General features: G+C 44.6%; 1 protein-coding gene across 10 annotated transcripts in view; it reads left to right on the plus strand.

Moving 5' to 3' along the window:
• Positions 1–16991, plus strand: part of TAX1BP1 (Tax1 binding protein 1) — a 702037-nt gene that overhangs the window by 442432 nt on the left and 242614 nt on the right. For all 10 annotated transcript variants that reach the window (XM_078663492.1, XM_078663483.1, XM_078663485.1 and 7 more), the window contains one exon: positions 10604–10722. In XM_078663492.1, coding sequence (XP_078519618.1) covers positions 10604–10722 — 119 coding nt within the window. The remainder of the gene's footprint in view (positions 1–10603; positions 10723–16991) is intronic.

A 16991-nucleotide genomic window follows, 5' to 3' on the forward strand; every position in this document is an offset into this window, starting at 1 on the left:
AATTGGGATTTTGGCATTTCGATCGTTTACTGTAAAGTGGCTGTATACCCTTGTTAATGCTAAAGCTGACCTAAGCTGTCCGTTTTGCCAAGAGGTTAATGAAACCGTAGATCACGGTTTGTACATTTGCCAGCAGTATCATGCTCACAGGAGGAAATAGATCTTGCCGCAATGCCGTAACTTGGGCATCAGGGACTACAACATCGCAACTAGGGTACTCTGGGCAGTCACAGCTCAAGTAATTGTCTCTGCTGTCTCCCGGTTTCTGCTATACATGTGGAAACACAAGACAAAAAAAAAAAGACTGCCCTATTGCCGCCCATTACATAGCGCTAATATCCTTGTGTGTCCTAGTTTCATTTTGCTTTCATTTTGAGTTTTCTCTATAGACTGTGTAGTAGAAGATAACCGGTATAGGAGTTGTGGGATGACATTTGAAATCCAGTTTCTGCTTCTCAAATTTGCTGCTAGTCTTAATTGTATCTATCTAAGTATTATGTTTCCAGGTGGTTTTATTTCATGCACTTTTACAGTTTAAATTATTGTTTTCTTTTATGGAAATTGCCGAATATATATGTGTGTGTATGTATGTGTATGTATGTGTGTGTGTATATATATATATCAAACCAAAGTCCCAACTTCACCCAGGAAAAAAGGGAGCACCCACAGGAGGATGTATATATATATATATACTGCTGCTATTGCCATTGTCGGTCCGGGTATACCTGCCGTCGCCAAAATAGAAGGCTTATGGGACTATCTCGGCTGAAGTTTATTATTACTTCATCCGCATTGTGGGATCTCCGATAGCTACAATCTGTTGGAATTTCTCCATATATTACTTTTCTTCTGATCATTGAGGTCGGATCTCATTCGCTGTTTTTGGTTAATAGTATTCTTGTGCATTTGGAAACTGCTGTGCGTTTACAAATTCTCTTGGGCCGGGCTTTTTAGACCTTTTAACCACGTAAAAACGTCCAAGCACCATTGAGGGATCCTCTACATATTTTCCTCTTCAGTTGAAATATCGCTCTGATAGCACTTAGATCACTCCGGACTGAATTAAAAATAACGTTGCCCGCACCGTGGGACTGACTATTCCCTTGACGCACACAGTGGGACTTTGTCTGTACAGGATTTTTTTGCCCTGATGAAGTTCTTTTAAAAGGAACAAAATACCTTAGCTGTTGTCCTGTCATCTTTTATCTTAAAGAAGAATAAAGAATATTGAAAAGACCACATTGACTTAAGTGTGACTTCATCCCTCGTGCTGCCTCCATCTTTTCTTCAATTTATGTTTTTGGGATTTCCAGTGAGACCCAACTGTGGCAGGTCTCGGAGGTTGATTGCACAGGACCTTGTTACTATGTGGACATTATGATTTAGGTGCTAAATGTTTAGTCAGCTGCAGTATCTATATCTATTTGCAAAATATATATATATGTATATGTGGAGAAAAAAAAATGTGGAGATCTATATATATTTATTTATTTATTTATTTTGCTATTTGTAAAGCGCTCTGCAACCCTACGGGCATCCTGGCGCTGCGTACATATGGCTGAAAAATGCTGTGCAACAAGGAGGGATAATAGCCTTAGGTTCTAGTAGGTTACGTTTTCGGGAAGAGCCATGTTTTCACCTTTTTTCGAAAGGGCATCAGTTCACTAGTTTTTCTGATGTCAATAGGTAGACTGTTCCACAGTTGAGCTGCCGCTTTACTAAAGGCTCTGCCGCCAAGGGTGGTTTTCTTGATCCTAGGTACATTAACGAAGTTTGAAAAAGAGGATCGAAGAGACCGGGTAGGTTCATACCAGTTAAATTTATTTTGAAGTGGTCGGGGGCCTAGCCCATGCACTGCCCTGAAGACAATGCATAGGGATTTGAAGCGGATCCTCTGGTGTATGGGCAGCCAGTGTAGGTCAGCCAGGGCGAGAGTGGTAGAGGATCTTCGCTCTCGAGAAAGTGCCAGTTTTGCTGCAGCCGCCTGGATACTCTGAAGCCTGGAAATTAGGTAGATAGGGGATTCCAGTAAAAGGGCATTACAGTAGTCCAGGCGGCTGAGAATGGTGCTCTTGACTATAGTTGCTCTAACCTGTGAAGGTAAAAGGGGTAGCAGCTTGCGCAGTCCCGGCATTAGAGCAAGGCAGCTACTAACCTGCTTGTTGACATTAGTCTCTAGGCTCAGACTGTTATTAAAAGTGATTTCGAGATTCCTTACTGAGCTCACTGGGTTTGGAGAGTTCCCCAGCCCCGGAGGCCAGAAATCTGTGGGTATACTTTTGGGGATTCTTCCAACCGTGCAATGCATTATTTCCGTCTTGTCACTGTTGAATTCTAGTGAATTCTGATTTAGCCAGAGTGTCATATCCAACATACAGGTGTGAAAGGTCTCTAGGGAGTCAACGTGAGCACCATCAAGAGAAATCACCAGCTGCGTGTCGTCTGCGTAGTTAATCACGCTAATACCGTGAGTCTTGATGATGCTTATCAGGGGTTGCATATATATATTGAAAAGTATAGGACTAATAGCAGACCCCTGTGGGACCCCATATGGGACTTTGACAAACTCGGACTGATATGGAGGGATGGCTACTGCCTGCCATCTGTCCGTCAGGTAGGAGCGGAACCAGTCCAGCGCAGCTCCCCCGACTCCAATGTTCCTCAATCTTGTCAACAGGATGTCGTGACTCACCGTATCGAATGCGGCGGACAGGTCCAGCAAAATTAAGGTTGCTGAATTTTCCCTGTCCGTCCGCATTCGTAGGTCGTCCAGAACTGTCAGCAGAGCTGACTCAGTTCCGTGAGCTGGTCTGAATCCAAATTGCTCCTCTTCCAGGATGTTGTTAGTTTCCAGGAAGAGGGCTAGTGAACTGCTGACCCACCGCTCTATGATCTTTATGGGGTATGGCAAGAGCGATATAGGTCGGTAATTTTTTTGGCAATTTGGGTCTAGATTTGGTTTCTTTAATAGTGGAGTAACAATCGCCAATTTCCAGTCTTTTGGTACGGTGCCAGTGTCGAGAGACTGGTTGCACAGCTGATGCAATACTGGGAGTATTTCATCCCCGAACTCCTTTACTATTTTGTGGGGTAGAGGGTCCAGAGGGGATCCCGATGTCGTGTTAAGGGCTATTCTTAAGAATTCTTGCTCTGTGGGGGTCTCAAAATTTTTCAAGGAGGCCTTTGGTAATGGACACCTTACATTTTCCTCATTTTCCTTCCTGCTCTCCAGATTGCTGTTACTGTTGTCCAGCACCGGAGGATTAGAACCATCTTTCATTCCCTTTACAATTTTAAAGATTTTCTCCTCGAAGAATAATGCTATATCGTCACACAATTCTTGTGAGGGCTTGATTTGGCTATTCGCACAAGCAGGATGGGATAGCTCTCTAACTATCCTGAAGGTGTCACAGGATTGATTGGAGCTATTTAGTATTAGATCTGCAAAGTAACTTGCTTTGGCTAAGGAGATTTCTTTCTTGTATTGTACAATTGTAAGTCTCCATGTCAATTTCTCCTGTTCCGAATAATTTTTCCTCCAGAGCTTCTCTGCCTTTTTACAGGCGTTTTTCAATTCTTTCAGTTTGTCCGTATACCAGGGTGCGGAGGGTTTTCCTCTTTTCCTGATAATTTTCAGGGGTATAGTATCATCAAGCTTCTTAGTTATCTCTTTACACAATGAGAGATAATTTGTAGTATGTATGTATGTATATATATATATATATATATGTGTGTATATATATATATGTATATATATATATATATATATATATATATATATATATATATATAGCACCAAGGTACTTTCTTGGAAAGTTAGGTATACAAACACTATACTTAATTTTATGGCATGACACGGAGGCCAATATTATGCAAATCTCCTTTATTGCGTAGGTCACAGCAGCAACAATGAGAGATCTAGAACTTGAATAAACATTCCAATAGAGAGGATATAGTCCATGAACACACAGTAGACTTCCTTCTTTGTTGCTGCTGCTCACAAGATAAGTACCTTACATTTACTCTCTGCACTGTAATTGTCTGTGCCTTTCTATTTGTATTGGATTGGGCTGAGGGAGGCTGTATTGAGTGTGTTTTGTCACCCTCCTCCTCCCCTCCCTTTAATCAGCAGCCTATTTTGACTACTTTGTGCCTTTGCGCTTTTTCGTCTATTTATTTCCCCTTGGGCAATCCTGTGCCCTTCTACTTGTGTTTTCTCGTCGTTCTCACCGTGGTCTTTTGAGGCATTGCACTGATTCCTTCCGCTCTGAGACGGAGACGGTGGACGGAGGTTTTTTTCCCCCAACCCACTCCCTCTCCTTTTCTCTCCCTCTCGGCTCCTTAAGGCCGAGCGGTTCTTTCTTCCTTTATGGGGCCTGCGTCTTCAGGACACTGGCCCCTTGCCCTAAAATTCCCTTATAGCCGAGCGGTTCTTTCTCTCTCTGCAGGACCTGCGTCTTTTGAAACGCCGGCCTCGCGCTCACCGCTCCCATAACACGTCTTCCACACGCGTCTCCATGGCAGCGCTGCGCCTCTCTCCTACATGGAGCCGCGCTGCGTTGCCATGGGGACCGAAGCTCGCATGCCGAAAATGAAATGAAAACGAGTTGAACTTCGTTACACACGAAGCCCAGTTTACCGCGTCTCTTTGCACTGCCACTCCCACGCTGACTTACCAAGTTTCCTCTCGCTCCCCCTCTCACGCTGGCAGACCTCTGGCAATCCTCTTGCGTCGTCCTAAATAAAAAAAAAAAGGAAATCACAAACACTGAAGAAGGACTTTAAGGGGCATAACTCTTAACACAAAATACACCAATCAAAATAGAAAAAGGACTACTACAAGCCTAATACAAGACCTCCATGAATTAAAGGAAAGACCCTACCTAACACACCTGTTGTCATGACTACATAGCATCCATTTTGTCCCCAACATTCCTGCATTGTCAGTTTGTTGTCCATTACTAGGTATTCCTTTGAAGCTCACCCTTTCGCTATGTCTTCTGACCCTTCTCCTTCCTCCATGGAGGATAAATTGGAGGGCCTTATCAGCAAAACTATAGATAGGGTAATGGGATCCCTTGATGACACCATTAACAAAAAAATAGAAAGCCTGGCAAAGTCAGGCTGGCCACCTATGACCACCTGAGGGGATCCTACTGAGGCCTCAACGAGCCAGAGAAAAAGACAAACTACTCCAAATCCACCCGAAAATGCTAAAAAAAACAGAATCTCTAAACCCATGTTTTTGAAATCACGCTCTGGCAGTGACAATGCTGGTGCCTCGGGCACACTGGATGGGCAGTTCAGAGGCCCTAGCCTTCCTATCCCCATTGATCGCGACGATGGAGTCGAAGACGAAATTGACCTGTCTTGCTCCTCAGAGATTAACTCCGATGAAGAAGAAGGCGAAATTAGAAACTTATCTGGTGAGGCATCAGGGGTCTCGGGGTCAAAGATGGGAATACTTGACCCCTTTGGGGAACATATGTTTGATCCGCTCCTCATTAAACATCCACTCTCCCCAGAGTGGACCCTGTCCCAACATATTGGCGAATATCTGTCCTTTTGGCTCCACAAAGAAATGCCAAAGGAGGTCAGGGCCCGCCTCAGATCTGAATGCCCCCGCCCCTCCCTCCCCGACAAAATAGCCATGACCCCTGAACTAGACAGTAAAGTAGTGGCATTTATTGCCAAGACGGGGAAAGATCCTAGGAGGGGGCTTGACAAAGGACTCAAGTCCTGCCAAGACAGACTGCTGGATATTACAGGCCCGTTGACCAAGATGTTTGAAATGGCTGAAGGAGCCTATGTTTCTGATTCTCCCATCGACCCGAAGGAACTGCGACAATGGGCGCAAAGGGCTATATGCCTCCTGGGCAATGCAAACACTGCTCTTTCTAACGAAAGGCGTAAGAGCGTGCTTCTCAAGATTGACCCCAAACTAGTTGAGCTATCTAACAAAGAAGGCGGTGCTTCCTCCCAAGGTCTCCTTTTCGGAGAAGAATTCATTAGGGATATGGCCAAATATGTAGGACTCTTTAACTCCATCCAAAAATCTCAGAAGGATATAAAGAGGGTTTTCAATAACAGAGGTGTTTTTTTCCCGGGCCGGGAGGATGCGGGGTCGATTCCCCGGCCGTGGAAATGACTCAACAAGACCCTTTGGAGGACGAGGAGGAAGGTCCTTTCAGTCGGGTTATGGCTTCCAGCCATCCTTCTTTCCCCAAAGACAACGATCCAGAGGAAGAGGATTTAGAGGTGAAAGGAAGACGAGACCCTTCTCTACCGGTAAGATCTCCCAAAGACCCTTCAGATACCCCTATAAAGGTGGGCGGGAGACTAGCCCTTTTCTCTGGGAATTGGACCTTAGTGAGTCAGGATCCTTGGGTGCTTGACACCGTCAGGGGATACAAAATAGAGTTTGTAGACTTTCCTGTCCAGAAGAGACTCCCCCAAGAAATACGTTTCTCGCAAAGAGACTCTGCCTTAGTATCCCAAGAAGTAAAAGACCTTTTTTCAAAGGGAGCAATACGGGAGGGAGAAGAGATTGGCTTTATCAGCAACGTCTTCCTGGTAGAGAAAAAAGACAAAAAAATGAGACCTGTCATAAATCTCAAAGATTTGAACCAGTGGGTGGTCTTCAGACATTTCAAAATGGAGGGAATCCATCTTCTCAGAGATGTTTTGAGAAAAGGCGACTGGCTTACTCGCCTGGATCTCAAAGACGCATATTTGACTATCCCGATCTGGCCCCCTCACCAACAATTTCTTCAATTCTTCTGGGAGGGAAAACTTTGGCAGTTCTGCAGCCTTCCCTTCGGTCTTTCTTCGGCCCCTTGGTGTTTCACCAAGGTTCTTCGTCCCATAGCAGCTTGGCTAAGGAACAAAGGGGTCAGATTGATTCTTTATCTCGACGACATCCTGATAATGGCCGAATCCAAAAAGGTCGCTTCTCAACACACTACCCTTGCCATAAATCTTCTGGAACATTTAGGGTTCGTGATAAACACGAAGAAATCCTCTACGTCTCCAACCCAAGTCACTCAGTTCTTGGGCTTTTCAGTAAATACTCTCCAAGCGGAGCTGAAACTTCCTGGCGACAAACTCAGGAAACTCAGGAAAGAGCTGAGGAAAGTGCTAAAGATCTGCTCCTTTCCTCTAAGGACCCTAGCAAGGATACTGGGTCTACTGTCCTCAACTATCCAGGCAATTTATCCAGGTCCCCTTCATTATCGGGCGCTTCAGAGGCTCAAAACCAAAGCCCTCAGATTAAATCCATCTTATTCTCAAATGGTCTCCCTGGACACAGACTCCAAGAAAGAGATCATATGGTGGTTGAAGAATGCAGAAGCCTGGAACGGCAGAGCAATCTTCGGAGAAGAACCAGACCTAGTCATTCACTCGGATGCGAGCCTGGAGGGTTGGGGAGCGAACTGCGGCAACTCCTCGACCGGGGGACTTTGGACCGAACAGGAGAAAGATCTACATATCCACTGCCTGGAACTTCTGGCAGGATCCTTTGCTATCCAGAGTTTTAACAAGGATCTGATGAAATGCTCGGTCATGCTTCGCATGGACAACGTATCCGCTGTGAGATACGTGAACAAAATGGGCGACCCTCATTCCAAGGGCCTCTCGGACCTAGCCAAGAACTTTTGGGCCTACTGCCTCAACAAGGGCATTTCGGTCGTTGCCGAACATATTCCGGGGTTGAACAATGGGGTAGAAGACTGGTTCTCCAGGAATTATGTAGATTCGAGCAACTGGAGACTAGACAGGAACATTTTTCTTGCGATTCAATCTCAGTGGGGTCCCTTCGGAATAGACCTTTTTGCGGACCGCCTCAATACTCAGTTGCCCAAATTTTTCAGCTGGAGACCGGACCCTCTGGCTTTGGGAATAGACGCCTTTTTTCAGAACTGACTTGGTCTGAGACCCTATGCATTCCCACCTTTTGCCATGCTTCCTCGCCTCCTCATTCAAGTCCGGAGGAACAAAGAATCCATAGTAGTAATAACTCCTCTCTGGAGTTCCCAAGCGTGGTTCCCCATCCTACTGGAAATGAGTGTGGATTTTCCAATCCTCTTCCCCGTTTTCGAAGACCTACTGGTGGGACCTCACGGAGAATGCCATCCACTTCTTCTTCAGGGCATCCTGTGTCTGATGGCCTGGAAGATTTCAGGAGACAGTGGCAGATCCCTGGACTTTCGGAAGGCGCTTTCAGGCTCATGTCAGAATCATGGGCCCCCGGTACCAGAAAAGCATATAGATTGGCTTGGCGCAAATGGGTTTGCTGGTGCCTTCGACGGGGTTACGATCCCGTTTCAGCTGATATAGTTCAAGTACTTAACTTCTTAACTGAAATCTTCGCTTCGGGTCTGGCTTATCGGACCGTTAACGTTTATAGATCGGCTATTGCTGCAGGTCACTGCTTGCTAGATGGTTCTTCGGTAGGCCAGAATTTTCTGACCAAAAAACTTATGAGGAGTATGCGCGTTTTGAATCCTCCTCTACCAAAATACTCCGCTCTCTGGGACGTGAGAGACGTCCTCAGACTACTTTCCTCTTGGGGCGACAACTCCTCTCTCTCTTTAAAGAAATTGTCTTTTAAATTAACTGTTTTACTGTGCCTTGTCTCCTTCAGACGTACATCAGATGTTAAGGCCTTAGATGTCTCTAATAGAGCTTTTCAACCTGAGGGTGTTTGCTTTTTCATTAAAAGACGGACTAAAACCATGTCAACCTCTGTTTTCTATCCCTTTTTCCCTCAAAATGAGATCTTGTGTGTGGTACGATGCCTTTTGGAATACGAGAAAAGGACCTTAGGTCTAAGGGGTTCTGTAGATCAATTAATCATTTCCCACAGGTTCCCTCATAGAGCGGTTTCCTCTCCCACCTTGGCTAGATGGGTTAAAGATGTCATGAAAGAAGCTGGAATTGATATTTAAATTTTCGGAGCTCACTCCCTTAGAGGTGCTTCAGCTTCAAAACTCAGGCGCTGAGGTGCTCACAAGATCTTACCTCTTTTAAAAAGAACCTCAAAACCTTTCTGTTCCCTAAAACTTAGTGACAGTTCGCCAGCAGGATAGTTGCAGTCTCAGCGCCAGGATACCCTTGGGGTGGCAGCCGCGCTTAATAAGTAAATAAATAAATAAATATAAATAAATAAAACCTTTATTTTGGGTGGCGGCCTTCAGGATATCCTTAGGGCTGCAGATTGGTCGAATGAATGTATCTACAAAAGATGTTACTTTAAACCTGTTTCAAATGTCATTGATAATGTTTTTGAACACACTTTGAACTTGCATAATATTGACCTCCGGGTCATGCCATAAAATTTAGATTTTTCACAGCCTGCTGGGCAGAAAATCTGGATTTTATTAAGGACACGGAGGCTAAGATTATCCCACCTCTTTTATTCCCACCCTGGGAATGTTTATTACCTTTTTGCTCTTCTTCTTTTTCAGATTAATTTCTTCAAAAGAAGTCTCAGATGAATTCTCTATGGTTTTACGTTGGATTCAGAGTCTTCTAAGTTATTCCTGAAGTTATCTTGTTCGCTTACAAAGAAGGAAGTCTACTGTGTGTTCATGGACTATATCCTCTCTATTGGAATGTTTATTCAAGTTCTAGATCTCTCATTGTTGCTGCTGTGAGCTACGCAATAAAGGAGATTTGCATAATCTTAGCCTCCGTGTCCTTAATAAAATCCAGATTTTCTGCCCAGCAGGCTGTGAAAAATCTAAATTATCTTTTATATTTTGGATTCAACAGCTTGTCCTCAATATGTGCATCTCTCGATATTCTGGCTTTGATACTTAGGGTGCACACCACAGATTATGTCCTGGATCTCCACTACTACACTATATGAGGCTGAACGAACATTCATTGTTTAGGGAATCTCGAAGAAGTGTAAGAGAGCTTCCTAATATTCTCCACCAAGTATGAGCTAGGGACATATACTGGGAAACTACATCAGCTTCCCCACACACGTTTCTGACATGAACTGGAGTGATGCCAACTATGCCTAGATGTTATGCTCATTCTCTTTGCATAGCCCTAAACTACTTAAAGCTGCCATCTGTTCATCCCTTTCGTGTTTTGAATATCTATGGAATGTATTCACAATGTTGAGAGTGGGAACGAGCTAGGATATAACAGTTGGATAATGTTATGGTAAAAGTGAAATTGGTTCTTAGTTTTGTGTCTATTTGCTTTTATTAGGGCCTTCCCTCTGACCCCACTCAGCTTTTGCTAAGCACCCACTGATTGACTCCTCACTCACTTAATAGGTGGAAAGAGCGGCCTATGACGAATACCTAAGTACGTGGTACCATTTTGCAAATCTCTGATTTAACAGCTTCTTAAGCAGTGTTTGATGGCACCACTTGGAATTGAGCTATCCCACAACGGTGTTAATGGTATAAAACTTACAAGCTAAGGCTAAGAAAAAAATCTTCTTATTATTTCCTCATGTACTCAAGCTAGTAACTGGGTGGTTCGTAACTTATGCATTTGTGTACCATATGATAGTCATTAATCTGAAGTTATATTCAAGAGCACTCACATATCAATTAATATGCATTTTCTATTTTACTTTCAGCGACCATTTTCTCACCAGACTCAGTTTCTGAATGCATAGTAAAGGAGCAAGTACGTGAAATGAGTAAAGAAATTACAGAGAAAACCAAGAAGTACAAGGAATGCAAACAGATGTTGGCTGTAAGTAGATACATTTGTTGACTGTTATGAATAATTAGATGTGTTGCCATTTCTGCTTGGTCTTAAATATTTTAGCGAAGTTTTAAGTGTCTCCAGTTTGCCAATTTACCCACCATGGGGTGTTGCGTAAAGCCAAAGTTTAAGATATTCTCAGCTTTATTTAGGATTTCACAGAATAGGTCTTTAAGGTTTCAGTATTGCCTGATAACTTCAATAATCTCAATTCCGGCCTCCTTGGCAACCTTTTTTGACTCCACTATAAAGTATTCTGTAAACATCTGCTCTTTATTATGCATTTGCTGTCTTTTTTAATTCCTTTTATGTCCTATTCTTAGGGTTATTTATTATTTTATAAATGACTTTATTAACATTTTCAAAAATCCTAGCCACATAGATACAGCACATGGAAAATACAGAAAGGTAATCCAGTTAGAAAACAATTTGCCCACTCCTCATATCCTCATCTGTGGTAATCCATGTATCATCCAGTCACATCTGCTTTCAACCTTATTTGTTGCCCATGAATCATTCATTGTTCTCTTCTGAAATCTGCTCACTGAAGTCCCCATAAGTTTGGCAACTTTTAAGGGCATCCTTCCCCCTTATGCATAGCTCTTCATTCAATCAGTGATAGCTGCATTTTGCTGTAGGAAGTAAATGGGCTCCCCAGCCTCTTGCTATGTCTCATCTGGCAACTTCATCCTGAGGTGCCACCCAAAGTTTGGAATACCTATCCATATCCGTTTCCCTGATGATCCCCATAATTGCTAATTTGTTCTCTTATCTAACATTTGAATGCTCTGCCAACCCGCCCTCTCCCCTCCCCACCCCAACACACACTTTTTCTCTCTCGCTCTGTTGTTACTTAACTGCACCACTCTCAGGTTTTCCTGTGTCATCGCTTCTCCTAATACATCTGCATTTAGATCCTATTAGCCTTTTCTGCAGTTCCTACTACTAACCACCACCTCTTTCTTAGATTTATAGAGTTGAGCTTATTCAGAATAGGGGATCCATATATGCATGGCATTAGACGATAGATTATTTTCTCTGTCACAACTTATGCATCTAATATGGGAGTTTATAAAAATTGGGGGTACTTGTAGAATTCCTTATGTCTCATGTGATGTTTCCTCCCAAGACTGTCAGTTGACATGACTGTTTTATTCCGTTAAGTCTGCTTGGGAGGATACCCATCATGCCCAACCTTTGAAACCCCTCCAAACGTGTCACCTTGCGGAGTACCCAATCCCCGCCCCCACCAATTAGTCTGTTAATTCATGTTCACAGCAGCCTTGAGGGCTGCTTTGTCCTTTCTGAAAGAGGGTCCCCACCATCTGCCTATGATGGTGCAACATGTTCCCTCATTATTCATTTATTTTGAACCACTCCCTGTCATCACTACAACCTATGAAGTACAGTGATATCTGCGAACTTACAGTCCTAGCCCTCATCTTGTACTGTTCTGCATTGTACCTTCAATTGTATATGTTGTACCCCTATTTCTATAATGGCTTCCTCGGTTCACTGGCCACCATTCCAAAAAAACGCTCCCGGATTGGTCAGTTCTGGTCAATCTACAGGAATTTTTGAGTTAAGCACTCTAGCATGTATGGATGCAGATACATTCTCTATATACTACTGTCATCTAGTGTTGGGCTGGGACGTTTGCAACTTGTTTCTCTTCGAGGAAGTCTTTTGAGTCTCCTCCCTTAGTTGGTAAATGTGCATTGGCACCATCTCCATTGTTAGATTTATTTTTTCTGCTATTGGGTTCAGATGTACGGATCGGGCTGTGTGTTGTGCTTATCCTGTCGGGCCTCCTCGACTCCCGTTGTCATGGAATAATGTTAATGGATCCTGGATCCCATTTCATTGTCATTTGATGAAAACTGCACTCACTTCGTTGACTTACGCCTGGGCCAAGGCACTCTCCAGGGTCGCGCAGCCCCTCATCTATGGTGCCTCCTCAATAAGAATACCAGGCCAGTGATGGAAAGGTTGCCCTTCCAAAACTGCTCCCAGTGTCACCCCAAGTTCCCCTGGACTGACCACCATTAAGTCTGCAATCTCTGCCTCTCCTCTGAGCACTACAAGGCAGCTTGTCAAGCCTGCCTAACGTTTCGGTCAAAAACGACCCTTCAATACCAACACAAGTGAAAGTAGGCCCATCAGCAAATACAGAGGTGAGACAGAGATGACAACCCACTTGTATAAGGGGAAGCACAACGTCGAGGTGGTGGAAGAAGCCCCTCTTCCGAGGTCCATCTGGTGCAGTCCAGTTCAGAGGCAAACCCGTCCTCTGAATCTTAGGGGAGCATCATTAAGATCCCGAGGTTCAACAACTCCAAAGACTTCAACCTTGAGTATGGTCACTACTTGGTCATAACCCTTGGCTGTGCAGCAACCTGTGGACAGACAGACTCCATACCAGGGGGGCGGGGGGGGGTCATGCGCCAAGCCCAGACACTCAATAACAGCCTACTGGTCCATCACTGCCTTTGGGGCATGGTCCGCACCGACAGATGTCTCCAGAGCTGACTCTGCTACTTTCTACTGGCACAACAGCCCTGACTAAGCCACAGCCTTCCTCAAGCCGACTGGCTCATCGACTCCAGAATTGTACAGCAACATGTGGACAGACAGACTCCATACCAGTGGGGGGGGGGGGGGGGGGGGGGGTCCTCCTCCCTCACTGCCATCACGATATGCGCCATCCCCTCCAGCTTCATCAGAGGGGTCACAACACCTTTCCTATGGGCAGGGCAGCCCATTGTCTCCACTGGTACCTTACAATGCCCCCTAACATCCTGAACCCAGGAATGATACATGGGACGACTATGAAGTTAATCCCCAGCTGATATAAACACTTATCTATACTTGGTAAAACCTTCCCCACTTGCTGACACTACCTTGTACTAGAAGGATACATAGGATGACTACTTTTCATAAAGTATATATGCACATTATTCAGGAAGAAGAAGACCTCCTAGTCGAAACACTTTCAGAGACCCAGTGCACCCTCCCTCCAGATGCTGAAAGGGATGCTCAAGACAGCACCAGAGACCTTAAAAAAAAGCCAGGCAAGGTTTGGGTCATCAAACCTATGGTCAACAAAAAATACAAATCCTCACCCAATACCCCACCTTACTTCTGTGGCTACGTTCTCCCGGACTCGTCATGGTCCACATAGCGCGGAAAGTGCTAACGCGCAGGGTACAGGGGATGCTCCATCTCCTGAAAAGGAGTGTATAAAGATTGAACGCAAGCGGGTAAGAGGGTGGCAGTTTAATCACCCATGCAATGGGGATTGCTACTAGTTGGCCTGCTCTCCCGCTACGAGAGGGGTGTATTAGGATGAGATGAAGGAACTCCTACAAAAAAGTCCTGACCACTGTAGGGAGTGTGGGCAAGAGCCGGTTACGGAAGGTAAATCCATCTCAAAGGCCACCATCTGCTGAACTCTCGATGCAGCTGACACTGTGACCAAAAAGTAAATACCAGCAAACTGATCAGGCATCATGCCTAGTTCTGTGACTCTGGCTCTAAGCCAGAAGTACAGCATCAACCGCTGAACCTGCCATTTGATGATTAACACCAATCCGGACCACAGGTAGGTCAGATGCTAGAGAAACCACAAAAAAAGACGGATACAATCGAGGCAATGTATGCCCTTATGATGTCCAGCCCTCGAGGGTCCTTTCGCAGACCACAGTACAGGGGAGACAGTTGGACCACTTCCTATCAGAGGCAGCAACAACAGTACTACCAACTGTAAACACAAGAGTATTCTCGAGGAACTTGCAAGGGTAACACCACCAGAAGGAGGGCCCAAGGAGTTTTGTCCAAAAGAAGCCGCCTCATAGCAGTGATTCCCTTCCAATCTGCCCACTATCATACTACATCTGTCAGGGTTAGTCTACAGGAGTTTCTCCTGTGCTGAGAAGAGATCACCTCCAACCAATGTGTCCTCTCCATCATAAAACATGGTTACTGCCTGGAGCTCACAGCATCCCCACCAAACATCCTACCCTGCAGATATACCCTTCCCAAAGAACACCAGTGCCTTATTCAGGAAGGCGCTCTGGTGCTCATCCTCAAAGCAGCAATAGAACCAGTACCAGTGCAACATCACTGCAAGGGTGTGTACTCCCTGTACTTTCTCGTTGCCAAAGAGGACAGGTTTTGATCACCAATTTCAACCTGAAGACCGCAACTAGCTCATCCTCTCAGAACATTTCCACATGGTCATACTGCAAGATGTCATCCCTGTGATGCAGCAAGGCGACTTCCAACGTCTCGTGGTAAATGGTCAGCATTATCAATTCAAAGTGTTGACATTCGGGGTCACCAATGTCCCACAGTATTCCTAAAATGCCTTGATGTGGTAGCCACCCTCTTCAGAAGAAACAGCATTCACATATTCCCCTTCTTAGAATTGGCAGATCTGGATAGCAAGCGAACAACTGTCTCACACTCACTCACACTACTATGTCCCTCTTCCACAATTTAAGCTTCACTGTAAATACTTCTGCCCCTCAAGATTCAACCCTTAACTGGGAGCCATTCTGAAGACAGTCACCGGCAAGGCTTGCCCCAGTCAGGCAAGAGTGCAAGCATTACAGCAGTTACTACTTCTTTTTCTGCCAACTTGTCAGTTGACTGTCAGAACATTTATGCTTCTTCTTAGAATGATGGCCTCCTTCATAGCCATATTTCTCAACAATGCTTATCCACACAATGGGCACAAGTGAATGGTTATTAGGAAGATTTAGTCCTGATACCCACCTGCTGTCTGCAGTGGGAGTTACAGCAACAGTTTGTTGCAGTGCCGGGCCTTCATAGATGCGGCTACGCAGGTGACCATCAGCACAGGCACCCCGCTCTCAGGATGGAGAGAGCATCTTCAGCAACTGACCATTCAGGACATGCTATTGTCACAGCACAGGGGCCTCTACATCAATTACCTCGTGCTCCTGGCCATCCAGATAGCTGTCAAGGCTTTCTTTCACCAAGTTCAACACAAAGTAGTCTTGATAAAAACAAACAACATGACCTCCATGTATTATCTCCAAAAGCAAGGCGCACACACTCACCATAGCTGTCAGCAGTAGCACAAAGCATTTAATTTTGGGTGTTTGACCCCTCTGATACACCTGCTGGCAAAGTACCTTCAGGTAGTGGACAATGATTTTGCAGACCTACTTAGCAGGATGTTGCTTTAATTCCAAGAATAGGAACTCAAACCACAAGTTCTACACCCATAATTCCTCCGTTGGAGGTTTCCAGGGATTGACCTTTTAATTTTTTTAATTTTTTTGTCCTCATTAATCACTATTGAATCCAGATGTGGCCACCTACAAGAACACAACAGTCCGTCTCAGGTTAAAAACCAGGCTGGGTATAGGTTGTAACAACACAAGGTTGAACACTACCCTCAGAAAGATATGCCTTCAGGCGCCATCTAATGTGGAATCAAGATAGGAATTGACCTCTTAGCCACTGCCCAAAACACAAAATGCCAAATGTTTCACTCTGGGTTCCCACACCCACAGTCCATGGGCAATGCTCGATTGATGAATTTGTGAGGGATCTTTGCCTATACTTTTCCTCCCCTCCCACTCCTTCCGTACTTTGTCTGGAAGAAATTATTTTTCTAGGGTGGTATCCCCATTCAACCATAATCAAACCATTGACCTCTCAATCTTTATTCAGTAACCGTATTATGTGGCAGGGAGGGCCATTTACACCCTTAATGTCAAGCGTGCTGTCCTGTATTACATCAATAATGCAAAGCCCTTTTGCAAAACTCAGCAAGTTTTTGTTTCTTTCGTCAAACCACATAAAGTACATGCTCTTTCAAAGCGGGCATAGCTGTATGGGTTGTCAAATGTATCCAAGTCTACTACATTAAGGCTAAAAGTAATTTGCCGGTCACACCCAGGAATCATTTCACTCTCAAGAAGGAGACACTATGGCTTTCCATTGAACTATACTAATTGCTGATATTTTTAATACAACTACATGGTTGACACCACAAACATTCAACAAACTACTGTGGGGTGTTTTAGCAGGCCAACAAGCAAGAGTTAGCAAAGCTTTCCTAAGAACTCTGCTTCAATCTTTTGCATCATCCTCTGGCTAACCACCACTTAGGGAAGTATTGCTTAACAGTCTATGCAGAGCATGTGTATCTACAGCCACACAAGCTACAAAAGGAATATGTTACTTACCTTGTAAGCATCAGTTTGTAGAATGTGGTGCTGTAG

Source organism: Lissotriton helveticus, chromosome 10 (genome assembly GCF_964261635.1).
Source record: "Lissotriton helveticus chromosome 10, aLisHel1.1, whole genome shotgun sequence".
In the NCBI taxonomy this organism is placed as follows: domain Eukaryota; kingdom Metazoa; phylum Chordata; class Amphibia; order Caudata; family Salamandridae; genus Lissotriton; species Lissotriton helveticus.